This window comes from Chrysemys picta, chromosome 2 (genome assembly GCF_011386835.1).
Source record: "Chrysemys picta bellii isolate R12L10 chromosome 2, ASM1138683v2, whole genome shotgun sequence".
In the NCBI taxonomy this organism is placed as follows: domain Eukaryota; kingdom Metazoa; phylum Chordata; order Testudines; family Emydidae; genus Chrysemys; species Chrysemys picta.
This window is the reverse complement of record NC_088792.1, coordinates 73,949,117-73,974,132: the sequence shown is the minus strand read 5'-3', so window position 1 is coordinate 73,974,132 and position 25,016 is coordinate 73,949,117. Positions and strand designations below refer to the sequence as shown.

The 25,016-nt window shown below is 39.4% G+C and overlaps 1 protein-coding gene across 8 annotated transcripts in view; it reads right to left on the bottom strand.

The window, feature by feature from the left end:
• Positions 1-25,016, bottom strand: part of RARB (retinoic acid receptor beta) — a 485,822-nt gene that overhangs the window by 81,880 nt on the left and 378,926 nt on the right. For all 8 annotated transcript variants that reach the window (XM_065583499.1, XM_065583500.1, XM_042840255.2 and 5 more), the window contains one exon: positions 17,540-17,688. In XM_065583499.1, coding sequence (XP_065439571.1) covers positions 17,540-17,688 — 149 coding nt within the window. The remainder of the gene's footprint in view (positions 1-17,539; positions 17,689-25,016) is intronic.

Sequence of the window (25,016 nt, the reverse complement as noted above, 5' to 3'; positions counted from 1 at the left end):
ATTCCAGGTTGAGTTTGCAAGGCTGGCAGTTAAGAGAAAGCCACCTTTAGGGTCAAATGTGCATGGCTTACAATTAAAGTCATCGATGAACATGGAACTCCATAATGGCAGTCTTACCCAGTCATTTTTCAGAGTAAAACTGCACTTTAATATTGGGCCATACTGCTGTCACATGAAACACGTCATTGAGTTAGTATCTTATGATATATAGTACACCTATGAAAAATGGCTGTACACAAAACACGTATGTTTGAACAGTTTCACACCATGACTAGTTAAAACCCCAAAAGGTAGTACAATCATGGAAGACTGAAATGAAGGCATTCTCAGTTAAAAGTGTGAGAAGGTACTTCTTTTCCAAGATGCTTGCATTGTCTACCACTCTTTGCAAACTGGAGATTTTTTTTTAAAAAATGCAAGTAAAGGCAACTCAGGGCAGGCAGAATGTGAGATGATCTTCCTCAGTCACGTGGTGGATGGGGGAAAAGCACAAGTGTGACAAAGTGGAATTTTTTGTAATATTTTTATGAATCCAATGTGTGTCTGAGTTTCCTGCTACGCTTTTCATTGCTACCCAATAGAGCAAAAGGATTAATAATGCTCCTGGGGCAACACAGGAGACATAGGTGTATGTGTCACTTCACTGTATGGGTGAAACAAATAGAGTTGTTAAGAAACTGGTTGAAACTGATCCAGATCAACCACGGGTCCAAACAGACAATGCAAGCCAATGACTCATGCATCAACAGTCTCAGCAAGTAAGCTGAGCAGAGACTCCAGCTTGAGAACAAAGGACTGAGAGTGGGGGGCTCTCCCACCTGGGAACTGACTAAGGAAGGAAATCAAAGAGACAGAGAGCGGGTGCAAGCGACCCTGAAAATGGAGTTCACTGCAGCTTGGTGTGACTAGAATGGACTGTGCTTTAACCTTCATTTCTCTGTGCTAACCTTAGGACTTCAATGCTGTGTTCCAGTTGACTAATAAATCCTACTTTATTTTGAAAACACTATTTGAGGTGTCACTGCAAATACTGGCTGGAGTGCATTAGTCACTGAAGAGCATACAACTCTCTACCAGGAGTCTATCTCAGCTGGACTTGCTGGGCAGAGCTCACAGTGCTGATGCCCAGTAGCTCAGTGGAGTACCCTGAAAGAAGAGTGAGACTCCTTAGGAGTCTGGCACACTGGATGTCCCTCCAAAAGACTGTAAAAAGCTGGGGTTTAGCACCAATCCTCTGGATCAGTGGCAGCAAGTCAACAGCTTCTGTGGCCCAGTGCCCGCACAAATAACAAAAAGTCAGCTCCCCCCCCCCCCCCTGGAATCCCCTTCCCCCACATGCAGACCTTCACCCCAGAGCCAGGTACAATAATAGAGCAGGACAACGTATTTTGCCAAAGAGAGGCATAGGAGACACATGTCCATGCAAGATAGTAGACTCTCTTCAAAGAACGTAGCACGTGCGCATAGCTTTGGCAATAGCCAACCGTCTGACAGAACAATGGTTGCATGTGTAGTTTCAATGTCAAACTGTGGCAAAAAGTGGTTCGTCATTTTCCACGGTGATTTTCAGCATAACTCTCCACCTTCCTTTTTATTTCACCTTGTCCAGCCCACTCTGTACATATAATGCCATTTATTCTCGAGCTTAATGGCAATTGTTTTTTTTCACACTTTTATAACAATACTTGGCACTGAATCAGAACTTTTCATCTGTAGAGCTCATAGCACTTTACAAACGTGAGTAAATATAAGCTTCATTTCACAGATGGAAAAAGGGAGACATGGGAGGTTACAGGTGATCCAAGAAGGAAAGAAATTGGGCTAATGCTTTTTCCCCTTCTATATGGTATACAAAGGATTGGAAAGTTTTGGTTAAATACATATTTTTAACCACAAGAAATTCTGGTCTCGTCTGCCCTGAAAGACTCTGGACCAGATCTTCAACTTGTGTTTGTTGTCATAACTCGTATAGAGCTATGGGAATTTAAACAAGTTAAAGATCTGGCCCTCTCAAGTGACTGGACTGGTATTGAAATTGCCACAAGCAACAAGGGACTGAAAGTTGATCCTGAGGGAAGAGGAGACGAATTTTTAGTCAGACTGTTTACAGCTCCGCATTTTGTTGAGACTAAACCTATTTAATATCAACGGCCTAATGAACTCTTGGGAGAAACTGAATTAAGGTGTAAACTCACAGTGCACATCTGCAACCTTAAAGAGGACTCCACCAAAATCAGAAAAGGCCAGATTTGATGTTCCTAACATTTCTAAAGATGGGGAAAATATCTTTTTAAAAAAATCCTTGGTCGGCCTTCATTCAACATTGAAGAGAGAAAAAATAAAAACCCATTAAAAAAAATATTTGCAGATCACCTATAAGTGCCTTGCTTGTGGTCACACAGCAGGTCAATAAGAGAGCTGGGAACAGAATCCAGTTCTCCTGACTACCAGTTCAATATCCCGGCTGATGGAGCATACTTGTACGCTTGGTGTGATGCCTCGGCTCTCCAAAGGTGATGCAAATGATATGTTCTAGAGTAGTCAAAAAACAGAATATGAATCATTTTTGCAATGAGCTAGAAATAGACTTTTCTGTTTGCCAGCGGGCAAAAGGACAACTACTAACAGGAGAGAATTAAAATGAATGGCCTCGCACATGAAGTTTGGGGTTTCATTCCTGCCTTGTCAAATGTAGACTAAAGTTGGTTGTCATAAGTTAAAGTATCTATAAGACTATTTTTATTCCCCTCCCCCGCCAACTGAGATTTAAATAGAACTTCTGGTCCTTTTAGTAAACATGCCACAAAGCCTCCTGACAGAACAATCATCACCTTAAACCAATGTGTTTGGAATTTTCTGCTTCTGCTCTTCAATAATATCACTAGAGATGAAGATGTCTGGGTGCATTTCCATCTGGTTTCTTCAATTAAAAAAATGGAAATGAAAAGTATACAATTAAAAATATTACAGTTAACTTCCTTTCAGTAATGTCTGTAAAATGATTTTTGGCCTGGTAGGAAACTCCAGATGGGAAGTGTAATGAACATAATTTAATATGAGTAACAGGATATCACAGAAACACATTTTTCTGAGTTGGCATGCATAGGGTTGCTTCACACTGTTTAATGCAAAACACAGGGATGAATTATTGCAACTTTTTTTGCACAATTTAATGCCCTCTAACCTAATTTGGGTAGAACCAGGCCTATAACCCACTAAAACCATAAACTGTCACTATTTGAAATGGTAATACAACTGGCTAACACTTACCAAAAGGCCATACACTGTTAGCTACTGATTTTTTTTTTCCCCCTCCATCGTCTCAGGATTTATACCACCAATTAAGACCATAATGAGTGCTCCAGGTTGACCTCCCAGGAGCAAGAATTAATTAAGCCCAGTATTTCTTAGTAAAGAATGACAGTTTCCCAAACCATTCATGTAGCTGCTCTCTTTTCTGATATTATTGCTTCTCCATGCAAGACTGCCAGTTGCTAAAGCCAAAATGCATAACAGTTCTTTGTTTATGTTTTCCAGTATGTTCAGCAGCACAGAATACTTTTTTTGCTTTACTGATTGCTCCCACTTGCCCCCTATATATTTCACATTTCACGCACATTTGTGACAAGCTTACTAGAAACAGAAAATAACTGATGGGCATAATATAGGTTTTTTTAGCTCCCATAAAGCAAGTACAGAAGAAAGGCAAAATGAACAGGACCTATCATAACAAATTATTCTCCACCCAGGAAAAAAGACTAGGTATAATAATGCAATGGGGTGCAGACCCCAAACATGCCTAGGCCAGGAAACACAAATGAGTTAAAGTAAGAATGTTTAACTTCCATATTATCTATATAAAACCCTATTCCAAGACTACTGTGACGGATCATTTGGAGTACTATCTCCATGGCAGTTATGGAGAAAGGAAAAAGAAGAATAAGCTGAAACAAGAACTACAGTACAGGGAGAAATATATATCCACCGCCCCCCCCCTCCAAAAAGGAGATTCTCCAATATGAATTAGGTTTTATGCCTGCACCCTCCCCACTTTTCTTAAATGTTTTCCATTGCATATTTGGCATTTAATGTATTTAATACTAGAGAGCTAGGAGGATTTTTTGGACATCTGTCATTTTGGTAGACAATACTAGCTTCCCCAAAGAACTTTATAGCTTGCAAATTGCTAACATACCATGTGCCATTGAGTATTTATAATGTAGCTGAAATAATAAAGCCAATTAGACTGCAAATATTCATATATGTCTGTAAGTTGATGGAGTCACCCCAACAAAAGGCTGCAGTTTGTATAATGGTTTGGCTTCAAGACCAACAAACATAGTTAACTCCAGATTAAGCTTTCTCTTAAATCCTGAGGGACCTAGGTTCTTACCCTAGGCCCCCCCTGTCCCAGACTTCACCTCCCTCTCTAGAGGGCTGTTCCACAACCCTTGTATGCAGGTAGCGTTTAATGACTGACACCTGCCCCAGTGAATCAGCAGAGATTCCTGCAAGGTTACAACACCTGCTAACCAAATGAGCCAACAACAGGATCCTGCCACCCTCTGTCAGTGCTCAATGCACATTTTAAAACAACCGGCATTTTATAAACATGCTTCACTCTTTATCCAACGTAAGAGCCCTTAGTCAGGCTAATGATAAGCTGGTATTTTAAACAGCATCCAATCAGTCAGTGACTAGACACACAAACTCACTGTTTTTTCAGAGGGATTTGGTGATATACCAAAAAAAGAAAAGAAAAAGCCTTTTCAGATTTATAACTCCTGAGAAGCTTTCTAGACTGGGCCCCCAAGTGATGACTCTTCAGCACACATTCATTATCTCTTTTCTAGGGCCATCAAGTGATTAAAAACTTAATTGTGATTAATCGCACGATTAAAAAAAATTAATCGTGATTAATGACATGATTAATCGCGCTGTTCAACAATAATAGAATACCATTTATTTAAATATTTTTGGATATTTTCTACAATTTCAAATATATTGATTTCAATTACAACACAGAATACAAAGTATACAGTGCTCACTTTATATTTTTATTGCAAATATTTGCACTGTAAAAAACAAAAGTAATAGTACTTTTCAGTTCACCTCATACAAGTTCTGTAGTGCAATCTCTTTATCATGAAAGTTGAACATACAAATGTAGAATTATGTACAAAAAAACCTGCATTCAAAAATAAAACAATGTAAAACTTTAGAGCCTACAAGTCCACTCAGTCCTACTTCTTGTTCAGCCAATCGCTCAGACAAGCAAGATTGTTTACATTTGCAGAAGATAATGCTGCCTGCTTCTTGTTTACAATGTCACCTGAAAATGAGAACAGGCTTTTGCATGACACTGTTGTAGCCAGCGTTGCAAGATATTTACGTGCCCGATGTGCTAAAGATTCATATGCCCCTTGCTGCTTCCAGAGGACACGTGTCCATGCTGATGACAGGTTCTGCTCAACAACAATCCAAAGCAGTGCAAACCAACGCATGTTCATTTTCATTATCTGAGTTAGATACCACCGGCAGAAGGTTGAATTTTTTTTTTTTTTGGTGGTTCGGGTTCTGTAATTTCCGGATCGGAGTATTGCTCTTTTCAGACTTCTGAAAGCATGCTCCATACCCCATCCTGATCAGATTTTGGAAGGCACTTCAGATTCTTAAATCTCGGGTCGAGTGCTGTAACTATCTTTAGAAATCTCACATTCATACCTTCCATGCATTCTGTCAAATTTGCAGTGAAAGAGTTCTTAAAACAAACAACATGTGCTGGGTCATCATCTGAGACTGCTATAACATGAAATATATGGCAGAATGTGTGTAAAACAGAGCAGGAGACATACAATTCTCCCCCAAGGAGTTCAGTCACAAATTTTATTAACGCAAAATTTTTTTAACAAGCATCATCAGCGTGGAAGCATGTCCTCTGGAATGATGGCCAAAGCACGAAGGGGCATACAAATGTTTAGCATATCTGGCACGTAAATATCTTGCGACGCCAGCTATAACAGTGCTATGCAAATACTTGTTCTCACTTTCAGGTGACGTAATTAAGAAGTGGGCAGCATTATCTCCAATAAATGTAAACAAACTTGTTTCTCTTAGCAATTGGCTGACAAGTAGGACTGAGTGGACTTGCAGGTGCTAAAGTTTAACATTGTTTTGTTTTTTAGTGCAATCATGTAACAAAAAACCTACATTTGTAAGTTGCACTTTCATGATAAAGAGATTGCACTACAATACTTGTATGAGGTGAATTGAAAAATACTATATCTTTTGTTTATAATTTTATAGTGCAAATATTTGTAAAAAAAAATAATATAAAGTGAACACTGTACACTTCGTATTCTGTTATAATTGAAATCAATATATTTTAAGATGTAGAAAACATCCAAAAATATTTAATACATTTCAATTGATATTCTATTGTTTAACAGTGTGATTAATCGTGATTAATTTTTTAAAACACGCTTAACATTTTTGAGTTAATCGCGTGAGTTAACTGCAATTAATCAACAGCCCTACTCTTTCCATTTGTTCCTCAGAGTTTTGTTGTCTCCAAATAAGTATGTTTCATTAGTATAAACTCCTTGAATCATGACAGGCCACATAACTATACAGTGACACCTTCTTTCTCACACACACACAGCCCCTCTAGGGAAAGGCAGGCAGACAGGAAGAGCAGCCTACAATGAGCAGAGGGAGGAGCTGGGCCAGCTAGAAGGACCAAAGAAGTAATGAACAGAGGGAAGAGCTGAGCTGTCTTCTGATCCCAGGGTTGTAGTATTCCAGAAGTGGTACAATCCTGTGTTTACAATAAATGGTACAGGGGGCCAGTCTCCATTTGACAACATTGTCTCCCAGTAACTCTCCCTAATGAGAGGGTTTGAAATGAAAACACGTACATACTAAACAAGAATGTACTCGACCAGTCATTTTCTATATTGCCTCTATATGTTTACATTCCAGTTATTGCTCACTCCTCATGTTAGTTGAGACTGGCATTCCACCCTAGGACTAGTTGGGCCTCAGTGCTGGAATGTGTTCCCTTGGAGGTTCATCAGTGCCTATTCAAGTGGAAACACTGGGTATAATCCATGACATATGCATTTGGCATAGATTTAGTCTGATGCTTTGCCTGGTAGGTTTTGTCTGTTTTATTCCAGACAAAGTACCAATATAGTTAGGGAGAAGTTACAGGACTGAGGATCCAGAGACTTGGACTTTGCTACAAGTTTTGCTGCAGACTGCACACACACATGCATAACCGTGCACCCCTGAGTATATGCATTAGGATATAGTCTTTAATATCATGATCGTATGCTATTTCTGAAATAGTCTGTTAAATCCAGAGTTGTGAGTTCAATCCTTGAGGGGGCCATTTAGGGATCTGGGGCAAAAATCTGTCTGAGGATTGGTCCTGCTTTGAGCAGGGGGTTGGACTAGATGACCTCCTGAGGTCCCTTCCAACCCTGAGAATCCATCTTGTAAAAAATGCACTTTAAAGTGAGCAGTGAGCTTTCTCAGAGCTCTTCCTTCTTTCATGCCACATCTTGTATATAAGTGAATTATCGTAGGTTCTGTTTAGATCAGTGGTTCTCAACCTATTTATCATTGTGGGCCGTATATGCAGTTCTCTGTGTGTTATGTGGGCCGCATCCACACTATATATATATATACACATACACACACACTACCTGTATGGCCCTGAGGATGTCACATGGGCTGCAGCTGTTTGCTGATTGGTCCAAAAGTGGCCCGAGAACCATTGGTTTAGAATAAACAAAAGAGCATACCGTGTGTATTTTGCACTGGACTGTGACTCAGGATCCCAGGTCCTATTCCCAGTTCTACCACTGGCCTTCTTGGGTGACCTTGGTCATGTCACTTCACCTCCCCGTGCCTTAGTTTCCCCATCTGCAAAGTAGAGCTAATAATACTGACCTTTTTAAAGCACTTTGGGATATACTGATGAAAAGTGCTATATAAGAGCTGGATATTAATTATTATTATTATTACTACAAGGTTCTGCACATGTGGATTTATGGTTGTGTTTTATTTGAGAAGCAGTAAGTGATCATGCAGTCAACAAGTATGCAAACATGAGAGGGACAAATAAACCTGTAGGTGCAATCTTTGACACTTCCTAACTTTTGAGTGCTTATCCATTCAACTGTACCTTCTTCTAATCTTTTTGAAGACTATAAATAACAGCCTTTGTAGAACAAAATACAAAATGGTGGACTGTAGAAAGAATCCACCATTAAAGTCAAACTCAGATACCAAGTCTCCTCAAAATTAGGAACCACTGAGTTTTTACTACAATGCAAGACTGATGTTTCACCAGCTATTTAAAATAAACACACCACACATGAGATGGCCCATACCACAAATGAGATAGCACTCCTATTGCATAAGAAGCAAAACAAAACACCCCTTTAGAAAATCTCCTCAAAGGAACATTTCATTTGGGATTAAAAAGAGCTTCTGTTCCCATCAGCCATTCAGTCAATGGGCACCAAGAACTGCACGAGGTCACATTCTTAGACAAATCAGAGTATTTCTGCACACTAGGGAGCAGACAGTGTTCACTAGCTTGAGTGGAGGTAATAAGTCACAAATAACCAATGGAAACAGGCACAAGGGATAGGTGTTTTTTCTAATTAAATATAATTAAATAATAAATAGCATTTGTATAAGCTTAACACGTACATAAGCAGAATTAGTCAACAAATAATTCTATATTTTTGAGCATTTAGATGACCCTAATTTATTTGATTACTCTAATTTCTAAAATGTGCCAATCATACAGTCACTAAGCACATTTAAAAAAACTAAAGCCACAAATTCAAAAATACAATAACAGCTCAGTTGATCAGTCTTCCCAGCCATCTTATCAACATCCATCGTCAGTATTCACCCAGAACGTAACCTGCCTCCCTATTAAGTACCCGCCACACAGCTCCAGAAAAAGCCCTGGAAAACATATGCACTTGACAGTGTGCCCCGCCGGTCATCAAATCTAAGCTTATGCATTGATTGGCTGTATAGTCTTTGTTGTGAACTATTTTCTACTTAGTTTTGAATTACAGAATTTCAATTTTAAAACTGCCTGAGATGTAATTCATTGTTTATTTTCATTTAATTCTACACGTTGCTGCCTACGTAGCAAACACAAAAGTGAGGTACAAACACAGCCATTGCATACTATAGCATTAGAATAAGCTGAAGCTAGCTTATAACATGCTCTCAACAAAATCATCACTCATATTAAACTACCTACAAAAACCCAAATGCATCTCGTTGGGAATTCTGAGTTTAAGCACTCTGCAAAGTACTTTTCAAGATCACATCATATTAAATACAGCGAAAAACTGCTTTTTTGTCCACTGTGTCACAGCTTTGGAATGATGCACAGGAATTTATTTACATTTAGCTCAAATGACCATTTCTGTTAGCAGCTATAATTAAAATGCCATATACTGCCGTTGAGCTATGCCACAACTCCCTGTTGACTTCAATGGGAGTTGAGTGGGTAGAACAAAAGTAGTGTGTGCTACACAGTGACGAGAGGTAACACAACCCTAGGCTGCATGTAACACACTGGAACTCATATTAAGTAAAAAATAACAAATCCACGCAGAATGGCCTGGAATCAACTACATAAAAATCATGTTAAAAGAAGTCTTGGAAAGAAAAGCATAATGGATTGAACCACCATTCACTTGCTTCTGACATCATTTGTCAATATGTCTTCATAGCTCTGCACAGAGTATGCTTGTACACAAATGTATTATTTACTTATTTCCCTCTCTCTTGAAGTTGTTGCACTTATGCATACCTTACTGATCTGGAGTGAGCTTCAGTTTTCTCATTCATCTGTAAACAAACATGCCATATTCGTTCATTTGTTTTCTGAAGATTTTCTTTTGTTTGTTTTCCTAGTAATTGTTTTGACAATTATATATTACATGGCTTGAGAAAAGATAATGGGAAAGATTCTCATTCACCCTGGTACACCAATCTTGCAGTGTAAAAGGGGCCTTACAGTAGGTGTGAATGTCATTGCATTACAGCTGGAGGCAGACATGTGGAGGACTGGTGTCATCACATACATCCACCACTTTAAGGCTCACTCCACTGCTAGAACCAACTGAAGGAGCCTTAGTTGTGTAAATGAGAATCTGGCTCAATTTGATTTAAAAGGCAAAGAGAAGAGTTACCTATTTAAAAAAAAAGGCATTTGTCATGAAGGACATTGCCCTGCAAAGGGAATGCTCTATTAGCCTCAGTGTCCACAGTGACACATCCATGGAGAACATAATGAATTTGTAGGCAACTCCAGGCAGGTTATGAAATGCTAGTTAGGAAAAAGTTACGGGACTGTGGATCCAGAGACTTGGACTATGCTACAAGCTTTGGGGCAGACTACACACATGAGCAGAACTGTGCACCCCTGAGCATATGTATTAGGATATTTTTCTGTTCAGGTTTTCTACTCAGCTGGACCTCCTCATGAATCAACAACCTGGAACAAAGCAAGAACTGTTTAATTTTCTCCATATTTCTTTTTTTTCTTTTTCCCCTGGTCCCATGGGTATTTCTTATCTTGTCTTTGTGAGATTTGGTCCTCTGAAATTGCAGTCTTGCTTCATTGTACATATTAATGCCTCTTTTCTACAGTCTGAAAGTCTGACCTCTTTGCAATAAAACTACTCGTTCGGATGTACGGAGGGAGCAAAACAAGTGGGCGTAATATTTCCATAGCCAAAGTTCACTGGAATTTATTGATGTAGCTACTTTTTTAATTTGCTGATCCCCATAATGTAGGAAGTTTTATATAAAAATACTAACATAGGGAAGATACTGGGATAAGAGCTGACATGGGGAATACTCAGTGAAGCAGATTTATTTACATTTTGTTCATGAACGTAAACAATAAACAAACAGGCACTTTGATGGTACAAACAATAGACAGGCACTTTGATGGTACAAACAAATTTGCCAGCATGTAGTACAAAAATACTACTCTCCTTTATACACTTCACAGTCTACTCTCCCTCCTCCCCTCCCACCCCGCAAATTGCTCTCAGCAGTTTTTGCTACCCACCGAGTTTGTGCCAGAAATCCATGCAGTGTATTGCCAGCAAAGGAATGTCGCCTTTTAAATGCTTAGAACAAGGGACAGGGCTTTAACAGACAGCAGAATCTGCCAGAACACCAGTTTCTCCTCTTCATCCACACAATGCTGACATTGTTTGGGAAAGCAGCTCACTACACTCAATCCCCCTTTTCTGCAGATCTTGCTACAATGAAGAGTGAAGTCAGTACCAAAGAGCGGAGCTTTCAGTAAGAGCCTTACAACCACTTGCCCCAGCTGGGTGGATCAGAGTTGCTCATTTTGCAAAGAATTTCTTAGCGTGCTCTGTAGCATCACCCTGAGACTAGTGCAATTTTCCTTTAATAATCTCCTGTAATTTGAAGGTCATGAAATACATCAGTAAGTTCCAAAGGATACATCTGAAATACTGTGCAGTTTACATAATTGAGAACTTAAACATGAGAACATGAACACTGCACATGTAACTAACTAGGTGGTTCTGTGTATGTGTTATTTTATACAGAAAAAAATTAGTGAGCTCTGAAATTTCCCTTATGAACACGTTTGCTTTTCAGTTCATTTGAGAGGATCTAATATAAGAATGGATAGACAAGACATAATGCAGACTTCATAGTTGTGGCTCTTGCAATGGACTACCCAGAAATAAAACAAAATGCCAAGATTTTGGGTGCCAAACCTGTAACATCTAAAAAAGGCCTGCTTTTCAGAAAATGCTGAGTGCCCACCTTCTGAAAAATCACACCCCCTTATGATGTCTCAAGTAGAGAACTCAAAAAAACCGAGACATTCCAAATCACTACTCAATTAGGAAAATCTTGGGCAAATACTGGGCATATTAGTGCACTGGGGTTAGAAAAATGGGGGGAGGGATTATTATTTAAAATCATTTATACAGCCACATATGTTTACATGATATTTTAAGAGCAGAGATTATGACTCACTCCACGTCCTGAAGAGCTTAAAATATACAAACCAACCATTCAGGTGAGGGATGATGTGGGGATTAGGGATGAGAAGGAAGAACAAGGATTGTTTGAAAAGGCTGGATAAAGAAGGGATGAAGAGAGAAAGCTTGACAGAGGTGGATGGTAGATTATTTCCCATTTTAGAAGCCAGCATGATGAAAGTTGGATCTGAAGTGGAGAGTGGGGGCTGAGAGGGGGAGAAATGGAAGAGGGAGCAAGAGGGCAAGTTAATCAAGAAGAAAGATGACCGATGCATTTACAAGGGTTTTGGCAAGGAAAACAAGGAGGGTTAAAGGTGGATTCTGGTGAAGAAATAACAGCACTTAGTGAGAATCAATATGGTAAAGAGTCAAATGTGACACCATGGTAGCAAGCCTGAGAAACAAAAAAGATAGTGTAGTTATTTGTGGAGATCAAAAAGGAAAAGGGACGAAGAGTTCCGTTTTCAAGAGACTGAGTCTGAGCTGGCAGTTAGACAAGTAAGAGGACATGTCAGAGGCATTTAAACAAGGACAGAAGGGTAAGAAGGGTATATTTGGGAATCATTCATGGGAAGGCAGCAATTGACCATTGGAGGAGATAAGATTATCTAGAGATGAGGGAAGAGGAGAGCACCAAGTCTGGAACTTTGGGTGGTAACAGTTGGGAGAGGTAGAGACAGGAGGAGCTATTTACGTAGACACTGAACAAGCAGTCAGCAAGATAGGAGGATATACTCACGGAAGCGAAGGCAGAGAAAATGGCAAAGGAACATAAGAACGCCCATATTGGGTCAGATCAAAGGTCCATTTAGCCCAGTATCCTGTCTTCCAACAGTGGCCAATGCCAGATTCCCCAGAGGGAATGAACAGAACAGGTAATCATCACGTGATCCATTCCCTGTTGCCCATTCCCAGCTTCTGGCAAACAGAGGCTAGGGACACCATCCCTGCCCATTCTGGCAAATAGCCATTGATGGACCTATCCTCCGTGAACTTATCTAGCTCTTTTTTGAACCCTGTTATAGTCTTGGCCTCCACAACATCCTCTGGCAAGGAGTTCCACAGGTTGACTGTGTAGTGTGTGAAAAAATACTTATTTGTGTTTGTTTTAAAGGACAGTGATCAACTGTGTGAAAGGCAGTATATAAACCAAGTTGTTAAGGACAAAAAATTACATCGGGGTGGTAAGAAATCATAAATGACCTTTGTGATGGCAGTTACAGTGGAATAGAGAGCGAGGAGCCAACTAAGAGGAGAGCAAGGGGAAAATGAGAAGAAAGGAAGTCAAGGGAAAGTAAGTAGCATGCTCTGTTATTTTGGAGACAAAAAAAACAGAGAAGAAAGGGGACAGAACCGTAATTAGACACAATGGATCCTGGGGAATGTTTTTTTACAAGATGGGGAGACGGGAGTATCTTGTACTTGAAGGCAGAGGGAAATGAGCCAGAGGAGAAAGAAAGGACGAAGATAAAAGAAAGGGAGGCATGGATGGCAGGAGGTGAGAAAGCATGAGATTAAGGGAACAAAGTGAAGGCTTAGCAGCAAAGAGAAGAAATGAGACTCAGTCAGAAACAGAAGTGAAGGAGGGGGAGCTGGAAATAGGGGTGAATGAGGAAAGGGAAGGAAAGGGAGAAGTCATGCTGGATTAGGATGCCTTTTTATTTTGCAAAGAAGCTGGCTATATTCTGAGTGAAGGGGGATGCAGAAGACCGTAAGGTTAGAGAAAGGGTTTATGGAGGGAACTGAAGGTGGAGAAGAACTGACTGTAACTGGTGGCCTAAAAGTGATTAGAGTGAGAACGTAAAGCTGATGAGGCAGAAAGGAGGGATTAGGCAGACTTTCTCTGGACATGCTCAGTGGTCCAAGAGCAGTAATGGAACAAGTGGGTGTAAGGGGAGAGCAAAGGTTGAGGAATAGAAGAATGGACAGAATGGCACCAAAGGGGAGTGAAGAGGAGAAGATAAAATTTTTGGAAAGAGGGAAGATCAGTGTTTTCAGTCTAGAAGTCTCAAAGGTTGGCTGTAGGGTTCTAGGTACTTTTGACTATATCAGTATTCTGTCTTTACGAAGTAACTGCCCGCTGTCAGTAAGAGATAATTTTGTGTTGACTAGAAAGCTCATCAGGCAATCTCTAATCACTGAACATTGTGCACAAGTACTGACAGCTGCAAAGATTCAAACCACTATACTAGAATCTTATGAATTCTCACCGACACACCCATTATCGTCTCTATATATTTATCTTAGATTTACTTCTAACAGCCTCTGTCAATATAGTATCTAAGTGCAGAATTACCAATTTTTCAAATTAGCAAGGAAAAAAAATGTATTACAAAATAGACTTTTTCATATATTTTGACAAGTGTGGTTTTGTTTGAATTATATATGATAATTCTTTGGAATGTTCCAGTAAAAGTTATATAGTATTGTGACAGAATATACCCGTATTCACACCCTACACACTACTGTAATAATTTTTGTACAAGACCTGTCTTGTGAGGTATCATTTAAAAACTCATTATTTGCTGATCAATATCATCATGGCAAAATGCACATAGCAGCGTTAAGGAGGGACATGACTATAAAAAGAAGGGGCAGACCCCAAGGCACCCCCCCTCCTCTCTCTCTCTACCCACTGCATTCAATGCACCAGAAGAGACAAAGGAAGCAGCCATTGGACTCTGGGGGAGGGGTCCTGAACTTAAGAGTTTGGTCAATCAGACTGCTGAAAATATGAGGTGAGAAAACTTTGCCTTGAATCTAATATAGTTTGTTAGGTGAGGCACCAATTGCATTTTATCTTTATTTCTCTTGTAACCAGTCATGACTTTTATGCCTCATTACTTGTACTCACTTAAAATCTCTCTCTTTGCAGTTAATAAACTTGTTTTACTGTTTTATCTAATCCAGTGTGTTTAAGTTGAAGTGTCTGGGTAACTCCATTTGGGGCAGCAAGTTGTGTGCCTATTATTCCCTTAAAGGAATAACCGATTCAATACATGTGTACTGGCCAGCAGAGGGCTGGGCAGTACAGGACACATGTTTGTGGGTGGGGGTGGGGGGATCTGGGACTGGGAGTGTGTTGTGGACACTCTTTGGTAATCTGTAAGGTTGGTAAGAGCCAAGGTGTGGCTGCAGCACACAGACATAGCTGGGAGTGACTAACATGCTGGAGGCTGTTTGTGAGCAGTTCAGATTGGAGGCTAAAGCCGCAAAACCTTGTAAAGGAAAACAAAGGGAGATACCGCAGGTTACAGGGCAGAAGTGACACAACCACTCATTGGTCTGGATTGTACCCTGGTATGTCATAAGTACACTTGAACATATTTTTCAAAAATACTGAAGTCTTTGAAACATGCGACCTCTCTCTTGCATTCTGCAATTACATTCTTGCTGAAAAAGGGGAGGGATACAATCATTTTTGTGTGCGCATCTCAGGAAGAGCAGATGCGCAATTAAGTGAAGTGAGATTTACAAGTTTCTATTGTACTTTTTCAAACAGAAAGTGAAATTTCAGCAGCATGGCAACAACCACAGCACGACAGTACTTGAGAACATGGCCAGATAATTCAAGCAAAAATTCAACACTGGAGGGAGAATTTAAAACACAGATGATCTTATATGCTAACTTTCAAATACCTATTTATGGAGCAAAAGTATCAGGCTGAGGTCCTGTAACTTCTTTCCTGAAGAAGTCAGCGCACCACTGAAATCAAAATCACAATAGTGCAAACCAACCGGAGTGGGGAGAGAGGGTCCATATGGGTGCAGCAGACCCCCTGCATGCAAGAAGCTGCAGAACTGGGGCCTAAATGTATGGCTGACTAATAACAAAATCAAAACAAAATATGAATATACCAAAATATAGATTTTATTCATTTCTTTTAATAAATTCAGATGTTTTTCAATTACAGTTAAAATATTTTACCATTTTTATAGTGTGTTACCTCCAGATACCATAATTAGTGTGTGTTAGTATAGAAGAGAATGATCTCAAGGTGTGTTATCCCATAGTAATATCATTCCTTGTCCTGCATTCAGGTCATCCCACTGAATTTTTGGGACACTATAATCATGCTGCAAGACTGAGACTGTTCTGTGCAACAAACATCAACCCTAAACTCAAACCTTTTGTACAGTAGCACTCACCACTGTCCGTGCCAGCATGCTGTTGCTCTTTCCACACTGGCTATTAATATCTGGCAGGACTTGACTAGAATATTTGCCTAAAAAAACATCACTAAACTTAGCTTTGTGTGTACACGAGCATATGTACATGCACTTGTGTAGGGGGTGGAAGCATACCTGTGTGGACTACAGAACCAGATTTGAAAATATAATAATGTTGATAGTACTTCTGCTCTATAACCATTCTCACATACCAAAACAGGTATTGCACAGTAGGTACTAATCACTAATAAAACCAAAAACTATATAACTCCTACTTAGACACTTTTTCTTCATAATTTCCCCCAAAATATTTTGATATGTTCCTCTAACATTGCTAGAAAACAATGTGGCTATCATATGATCATGTTGCACAATTCCCTTATCTAACTGTTCTACGCATCCTCTCTCTCTCTCTCTCTCTCTCTCTCTCTCACACACACACACACACACACGGCTCAGCTCACATAACCTCTCTGATGCATGTTCAGTCTCTGCAAGTATATACTCTAGTATTCCAATTCCCAGATGCCATGGATTCATCACAAACTGTCTATGTAAAAATATGTATGGATATTCAACTAAAATACTAACAGTCACGATGTTGAAAAGTAGCTGGCAAACACATCCTTATTTCTACTTTGTAGTCTGTCAAAATTAGTTTTACAGCTGCCATTCTGCTTTGTCTGTGGTCCATAACGAAACCCCAGATCTGACCACTGATACATTTCTGGAAAGTTTGGAACCATATTCACATTTTAACTACATGCTGGCCCTTAATTGTGTTAGGGTTGAGCCAACACCAAAGATCTCAATTCTGCTGAACTTTGGGAAGGCTCAGATCCATATTCGACCTTTACATCTCTAAATGTACTATAGGCAATATACTACATAAAAGAATAACAGAGAGGATGAACTAAGGACAGCAAATCATCATGTGAACCCCACCTCCCAATGCAATACTTAATTTATTGGTGGACACAATGAATTAAGAGAAGGAGCCATCATGTGTTTTTACATCATTCTGCAAAGTACCACATCTAAAAAGAGGTACTTCCAATTACATCCTCATGTCAGCCAATCATATACTGCTGTAAGGATGGAAAGGACAGGTTACTCCAGGAATGACAACCACTTGTCTGCCTGCTTGAATTAACTCTGACTTAGTGAGTAAGGCCAAACTATCCTGCCTTTGGAGGCATTCAAACTAGTCTGAAACCAATCTGCTTAGCCCTTCTCTAAAAGAAATGCAGGGCTTTCTAACAAAATACCAGTGGGGTTTTGGTACTCACCTTACATCCCTCACAGGCACTGACGCCATAATGATATCCAGATGACTTGTCCTGACAGACAAAACAGGGCTTGTAAACACGAGGGGGAGGAAGTGGGGAAGGTGGGCTTGGGACAAGTTCTTCAGAACTGGTGCTCTGAGTTTCGATGGCTACAAAAGAAAAAAATAAAGAAAAGAAAAAACACCATTTTAGTGCATTACCTTTGACTTTTATATACTCTATTATTTATCCCTTTACAGCTACTAAAAAAATTGTGTATCACAAGCATATGTTTGGCTTTCTTCACAAAATTTAAGAAGAGATGCCATCAGATCCACACTCTGTCTCCCTAAACATAAATGTATTTTTTTAAATGAATAGGACGCATAAATTCAGCCCCTTCCATAATCTTGCAATCCCATATTCCAAAAAGCATATGGTGTCAGATCCACATGCTGGGCCAAATTCAACACAAATCCTTTAGACTAGACTAGGAAATTAATTTGGGCATCGGCGAACAGAATTTAGATCATATTCTAGATTCAGCCCTTGGAATTAAACATGAGCTATTGATGCGCACATCTGAGCACAGAATGTAGTCTTTGATGGTGAATGACGTGAAATATCTATCCATTCAACATCTATCTTTTAGCTAAACATGCTATGAAGTCTCTCACCTACTTCCACAACAGAGGTAACATTTTCAGGATGCAAGTTTGTCATGGAAGGATATGGAAAATCATCAATGTGCATTAAGAGACTGATGATTTAAGCATAGGACAGCAAGTTCTAATCCTACAGTTTCTCTATCTGTACAATTGACATAATGCAGTAACACTTATTGATCTGCCTTATGGGATATTAATGTTTGTAAACCACTTTGAAAAGGGGTCACTTAAGTATTATGACATCTTGTCACTTTATTGCCTTAATATTTCTGGATGGACATTTATTTTGAATCTGTTGAGGCATTAGTTACTCCTTTCTGGGAAACAACATGAAAGCTCTGTGAAGCAGGATAAAAAATGTGAACTTGATCTTTTCAAAGCATCTGCATTAGTTTTCTCTGATACACCATCAACATCATTCATATTTATTGTAGATGTGCAATACATTTCCTTGTTTCAGTAAGTTGTTCTGCTGCTTCTCGGACAAATACCTCTAATTTTTCAACAGATACATAGAAATGATGTAACGTATGAATTTGTATCCATCTAGAAATATTAGACATTATCCACAGAGCTAACTGTCAAGAGTCTTAAAAGTGAACACTAAGAATATTAGTCAACAGAACATTTTGGACAAGATTTACTGTCCAAGATGGTTTCCACATTTTTAAAATGTTGCATTTGTATTACATCCGGGATTCATTCCCAACCCGCATTCTTCAGAATTCACTGACACTTAGCAAAACCATGTTACAAGTAACATGCTACAGGTTCCAACTCTACAGAGCAAAGTTTAAGTTTTTTCTTAAAAAAAAATAATAAAATCCACTATATTCTTTCTTTTAATAGTCATTTTTAGCATTTAAGATAGACACAGAGCATTCTGTTATTGATTTGTGCACAGTCACCCTGCTTAAATCAATAATCTATTAGTCCTTTTAAATTAAAGTTAGATTCATCAAATGCCCTTGAGAGGTCTCAAACATTCTGTTCCTTATTTCATGCTAGTACATGCATCTTAGTGACTCCCAATCAGTATCTGGAATGATAAAAATTTAACTCTAAAACTCTGCAATCTCAGCAGACGTGTTCTATATTAGTTCATTGAGCTATCTCACTCAGTGTAAAAACCAGTTTTTAGACATCCCATGGGGAACGAGGGTTGTGTTATTTGGTGAAACAACTGCACTCTGCCATCCTTATATGATTTTAGTTTGGAGAAAGCAGTCTTTTAGGAATAATTCTGATCTGCTTCTACTTTTTTGATTGTTTATTCCAAACAAGAAGCAGCATCCAACGGTGGTGTTCCTATTGCTAACCATATGCTCAAGAAAGCTCTGTCCGACTCTGGCCAAGCCACAGGAACTTGTGTTACTTATATGAGATGAAACACCCGGCTCTGTTCATAAATGCACAAAGCAGAGTCAGCAACTGAAGATGCTGAGGAGGCTGCTATAGAACTGCCAAGGTAGACAATTTGAAAATGGATATGACAATCAAAAACCAACAAGAACAAGAAATAAACCTCCCAAACCAGCTCAGCTATATCTGCTATTAAATTGGCCTAGCCCGTACACTGCAAACATGTGTCTCAAGAACAAACACCTAGTGAGTTTTATTTGTCACAAGAAAACAATTACAGGGCTTGTTTATTTTCGGTTATAGACAAGAATTGTAGTTGCACAGAGGGCCTGGATTCAGATCACATGGACTCTATTTCAATCTGTTAGTAACTTACTGTGGATCCTTGGACTTAGGTAAACTGAGGTAAGGAGGCTATCTGTAAAATGGTATGCTGGCAACTCCCAGGAATGGTGCCAGAGGCTTAATTGATTCATGTTTGTGAACCACTTTGCAGTCACTGGATGAAAGATGTTATGTATAGGAACAAAGTACTATTATTATTACTTCACATAGGTTGTTTGGGCAAGAGCAGCAGGAAAAAAGGCATTCTGTATATAGGTGTATGTGTTACAAATAGGAAGGTAGAGTCCCAGCTAATGCAATTTTAAAGTAATCCTGCAATTTTCCCAAAATGGGGAAAAACAAAACACAACTTGATTTTTAATGTTTTGCTGTAAGCAGAGGATGTGACACTTGGGAATCTCAACTCACCTGAGAAAATACAGCATAAAAGAAGTTACAAAACACAAGTTCCACTTAAGTATTCAGGGATTCTCATACAAAAGGTCACTTCATGATTCCTAACATGTTTGAAATTTTTCTAAAGGTTAGATAAAGTAGCAGATACGATCCTTAAGAGAGTGTATAAGAGCTAATTTACTGCTAGCTAAACCATGTTGACAGATAGAGGTATTTTATTTTGTGGCTGATTAAAAGCAGACAAGCATTATGAAGCCCTTTCATTATACTAGAAACTTAGATTATTAAGACTGTATTTTAATGCACACTTTGGACAGCTGAGTCTTAAAAGAATAAAAAGTTGTAAAGCAAATGGCATTTCCTGGATAGCCCCAAGGGAACTTTGAACACTGGGTTCTGAGTCCCTGGTGGGAAGGAGCAATTTCAGCTAATTAGGGTGAATAGAAAAGTGTTGCATTTGGTCAAAACATTCTGTTAACCCTCATTTTTGTTGGCACCAAGAAGAGTCAGTCAGTCTATTTTTTTTTTTTTTTTTTTTTTTTTTGTGAATTCACTGCTGGAGTGCAAAGCACACAGCTCACATACATTAGGCAGAAAGTCAAAGGAAACGCCAAAGTTCAGCTAAAGTACAAGTAATTAGAAACAGATTCTCTGCCGCTTGTATGTGTGCATTTCATTGTAGACGTTATTTATAAGCCTCCAAACATTTGCAAAAATAACTATATTCCGTAGATCATTTAATTTTTATGTCTAGTCTAGAAAAAGAGTCTGCCTTTAATCATCTTCCAGTAAAAATCTAGGCAGTGGAAAAGTGGGTTTCATTTGTTTCCATACAAATTTATTTCTTTCATATGCCATTCAAAACTATATCATCAAATTAAATCCAAAATATCACTGACTCCTGCCCCCTCAAAAATTTTTAATAATAAAAGTGCTTTGAATCTGTCATACTTAAACAAATAGTTTGCATTGTTATGAGGTTTTTTTTTTTTTTTTTAAGAAAAAAAAAATGGTTTGGAAGACCAAAAAAAAAGGGTGAGAGAAAAAGAAAACATTATCATGGAGACTTGCCAGCCTTGACTTAGTAACCTGGCCATGACCCTAGAGTGAGTATGCGTTTGACCCGGTCACACGGGATTCTGGCTGAGTACTGTTGCTGGGCTATCAATCCCTGCTATTCTTACTATATATACACAACAGGTGCAGATCACAGACAATGGGATGAAAACAAAGGGAGATACCATAGGTAAAGACTTTGATTTTCTTTTCTTTTTTAAAACAAAGACGTTTTGTTAGAAAAAAAACCTCTTGCAAATCTGTTCTCCTCTCAGTCACTGAAGTTGTCTGCTTGACCATTAGAGTGAATGAGGATTTTAAATACACAGCAAATCATGCATATTCCATTTACACAGCACCGTAATTAACTCAAACCATGAAAAAAATATGCTCAGTTTAAAAAGAAAAAAACATTTCCAGGTTATGATCCATCAGCTTAAATTTTTGTTAGTAAACTGGGGTACCAGTACTATCACCATCATCATTTCTTTTGAATATTTTATGCGTGAACACAATGCACTGGGATTGAAATAAAAGCTACCATGATTGGCCCATATGGAGACAATACATCTACATTTTTAGATGTCTACAAGTACTTTTATTTATTTATTTTTACTTTCCATATCCTCTTTTTCCCCTCCCCTTCTAATGAGCTCATGTCTTGTCAGCTGCACACATCTGTCTTTAATCTATAATGTTACATTACTTATTTCATTTTAACTCATGGTCATAATTTTTCGAGCATTGATTTTATTCATGACATAGTACAGCTCTACAAGACAGCTTAGGTCTTAAAAAAGGGGAGGGGGAATTCAGAATCAACTAATCACGTATACTGTAACTACATGACCTGGGCTGAAGGCCAAAAAACAAAAAAAATTAGTCCTCAGGCTGATTTTTATTATGGGAAGTGGCCTTGCATTTTCATAAGGGACACCAGAAGATTAAATATCTACATTACATTTTTATAATGTGGTTTTCTACTTCAGAGAGCCAAAGCTATCCTTGTCTGTTTGTTGAAAAGCTAAACATGATTCTTTAGATCAGTGGTTCTCATCCAGGGCCCCCTGAGGGGCCCTGAGCAGGTTTCAGGGGGGTCCGCCAAAATAAACCAGAGAGCAGGTCCGGCATTAGATTCCCTGGGGCCCAGGGCAGAAAGCTGAAGCCCACGTCCAAACCCCACCACCACGGGTTAAAGCCGAAGCCTGAGCAACTTAGCTTCACGGGGCCACCTGTGGTGTCGGGGCCCAGGCCATTTCCCTGCTGGCTACCCCCTAATGCTGGCCCTGACTTTTAATCTACTGGATATGCAGAAAAACAACTGTTGTGACAACGGTGCGCCCTGGAGTTTTTATAGCATGTTGTGGGGGAAAGAAAGAAAGAGGTTGAGAATGAGAACCCCTGCTTTAGATCATTATTCTATACCATGCAGAATTCCTACAGTATGCTTCAAATAATATATCTGTCAAAACCACTTAACATAACAACATAAGTAAATACTTAATAATGAGCCCAACTCATAGCCATCAAATTGAAAATAAGGAACCAGGTCTAGCAATTCTTATTAGTGTAAGGGGGACAAGATTAGACCCAAAAAGCAGCACACTTTGGAGAAGAAAAATGCTACTGTGAATGAGGAACACAACTGCGACTCTGAAGATCCGTGCTCAATTCCCAGCCCTGACACTGATTTCCTTGGGCAAGTCACTTAATTTGTCTGAATCTCAATTAGCCATCTGTACAATGGAGATAATATTTCCTTTCTCCAACCCTTTGTGTGTCTGGTCTATTTAAATAGTAGACAGACAAGATAGGTGAGGTAGTAGCTCTTTTATAGGGCTAACTTCTCTTGGTGAGAGAGACAAGCTTTCGAGCGTACACAGAGTTCTTCTTCAGATATGGGAAACTTACTCAGGGTATGTCTACACTGGCAAGTTTCTGCGCCACAAGTTATACTACTTTTATTAAAATGCTGGAATTAAACTGCTGTTGTGTGTCCACACTGTGCTCCTTGTGACGCTGGAGCGCATCTATATTAGCAGCTCTTGCACCGCAAAGACAGCAGTGCATTGTGGTAACTATCCCACTGTGCAACTGGCTGCAGGGTGCTTTGGGAAGGGTTTGCAATACCTCATGGGGCAGACACAGAGTCACATGATGCAGGTTTCCCAATCCCATTGTTCTATGGGCATCCTACTACATTGCCAGCTGCTTTTCAACTGAAGGGGGGGGGGGAAGAGGGGTGGAGAGTGTGTATGTGTATGGAGAGGGGGAGAGAGACACTGTTTTGGGGGACAGAGAGTATGTCAGCATGCTGTCTTATAAGTTCAGACAGCAGCAGGAAGCAACCAGTCCTGAGGCAGGGGGAGAGGGAAACCTGACATCAGCCCCTGCCTCCATCCCTGGGCTCTCTGCACAGCAATCTCTCTCTCTGTCTCTCTCTTACCTCCCCCCACCACCTCCCCCAACACATACCTGCCTCTGTGTTCAACAGCTCGAACATTACACATTAATGGTTTGCTTTGTGTCCCGGAGCAGATCAGCACAGCAGGGCAAGGTGCTCTGAAATGGGGAGGGGCTCATGTCTCTAGGGCAGCTTGAGGCATTATGGGACAGCTCCGGAGGCCAATTACAGCACAGAAAGCAATCAAGTGTCTACACTGGCAATAGAGTGCTGGAGCCTCTGTGCAAATAGCCTTACGACTCTTGTGGAGGTGGTTTTTTTGCAGCGTTGCAACTGAGGAGTTTCTGCGCAGAAAGTGGCTTGGCAGCATGTACACATGTGCAGTTTGAGTGCAAAAAGCTGCTTTACTGTGCAGAAACTTGCCAGTGTAGACAAGCCTTCGGCCTAACAGCTAAACACAAGGCGAAACAGATTGTTTAGCATAAGTAGTTAATACATATTTAAAGGGACCCCACAAGGTGAAGTGGCCTGTTAAGGCTGTTTTGGGCAGGGACTTTATCTTTCTAGATACTTGTATAATCGATAGCAGAGCTGGGCCCTGATCTTGGCTGGGGCATCTAGGCATTACTGTTATACAAATAATAATAATCCTGCTCAGTCAATAGAAGTTTTGATGAATAAATCTTGAAAAGCCTCAGTAATCATCAGTAAATCAAGTTAAATGCTCAATAATATCAACAACTAAAAAAAAGTTGTTCAATGCAAAGGGCTTGATCTTTCATCACTTACACATGATTTAGATGGGAATTTTGGGTGCAGAGGGAATACAAACAAAAGAAATTAGCAATACACTTCAAATTGTTAGCTTCACATTTTTTTAAAAAACTATTAGGCTCTATTATGGGGAATCAATGGGTGGAACTTTAGCGCACAATATGAACCAGAGTCTTGCATTACAAAAGCAACTCTGAGCAAGGGTACAATTTTGCTCCCATTGAAATTGATGAAGCTTTACTGCAACAGGAGTAGGCTAAGGCTCCCAGGATGTCAAAATACACTGCTCAAAGTTGTTTAAAGAAATTTCTGAAGAACTTATTTCCCATAATATTTTGTAAACTTTACATTTTTCTCTCCATTTTCTACTAACCAGGATTACACCATTGTTTTATATGTGTTTTTAAACCAAAATTCAAAAGTGAACATTGTAAAGCCCAATTTTCATTCCAATATGTAAACAAATTTGTTAGTGTAATGGCCACCAAAAAGA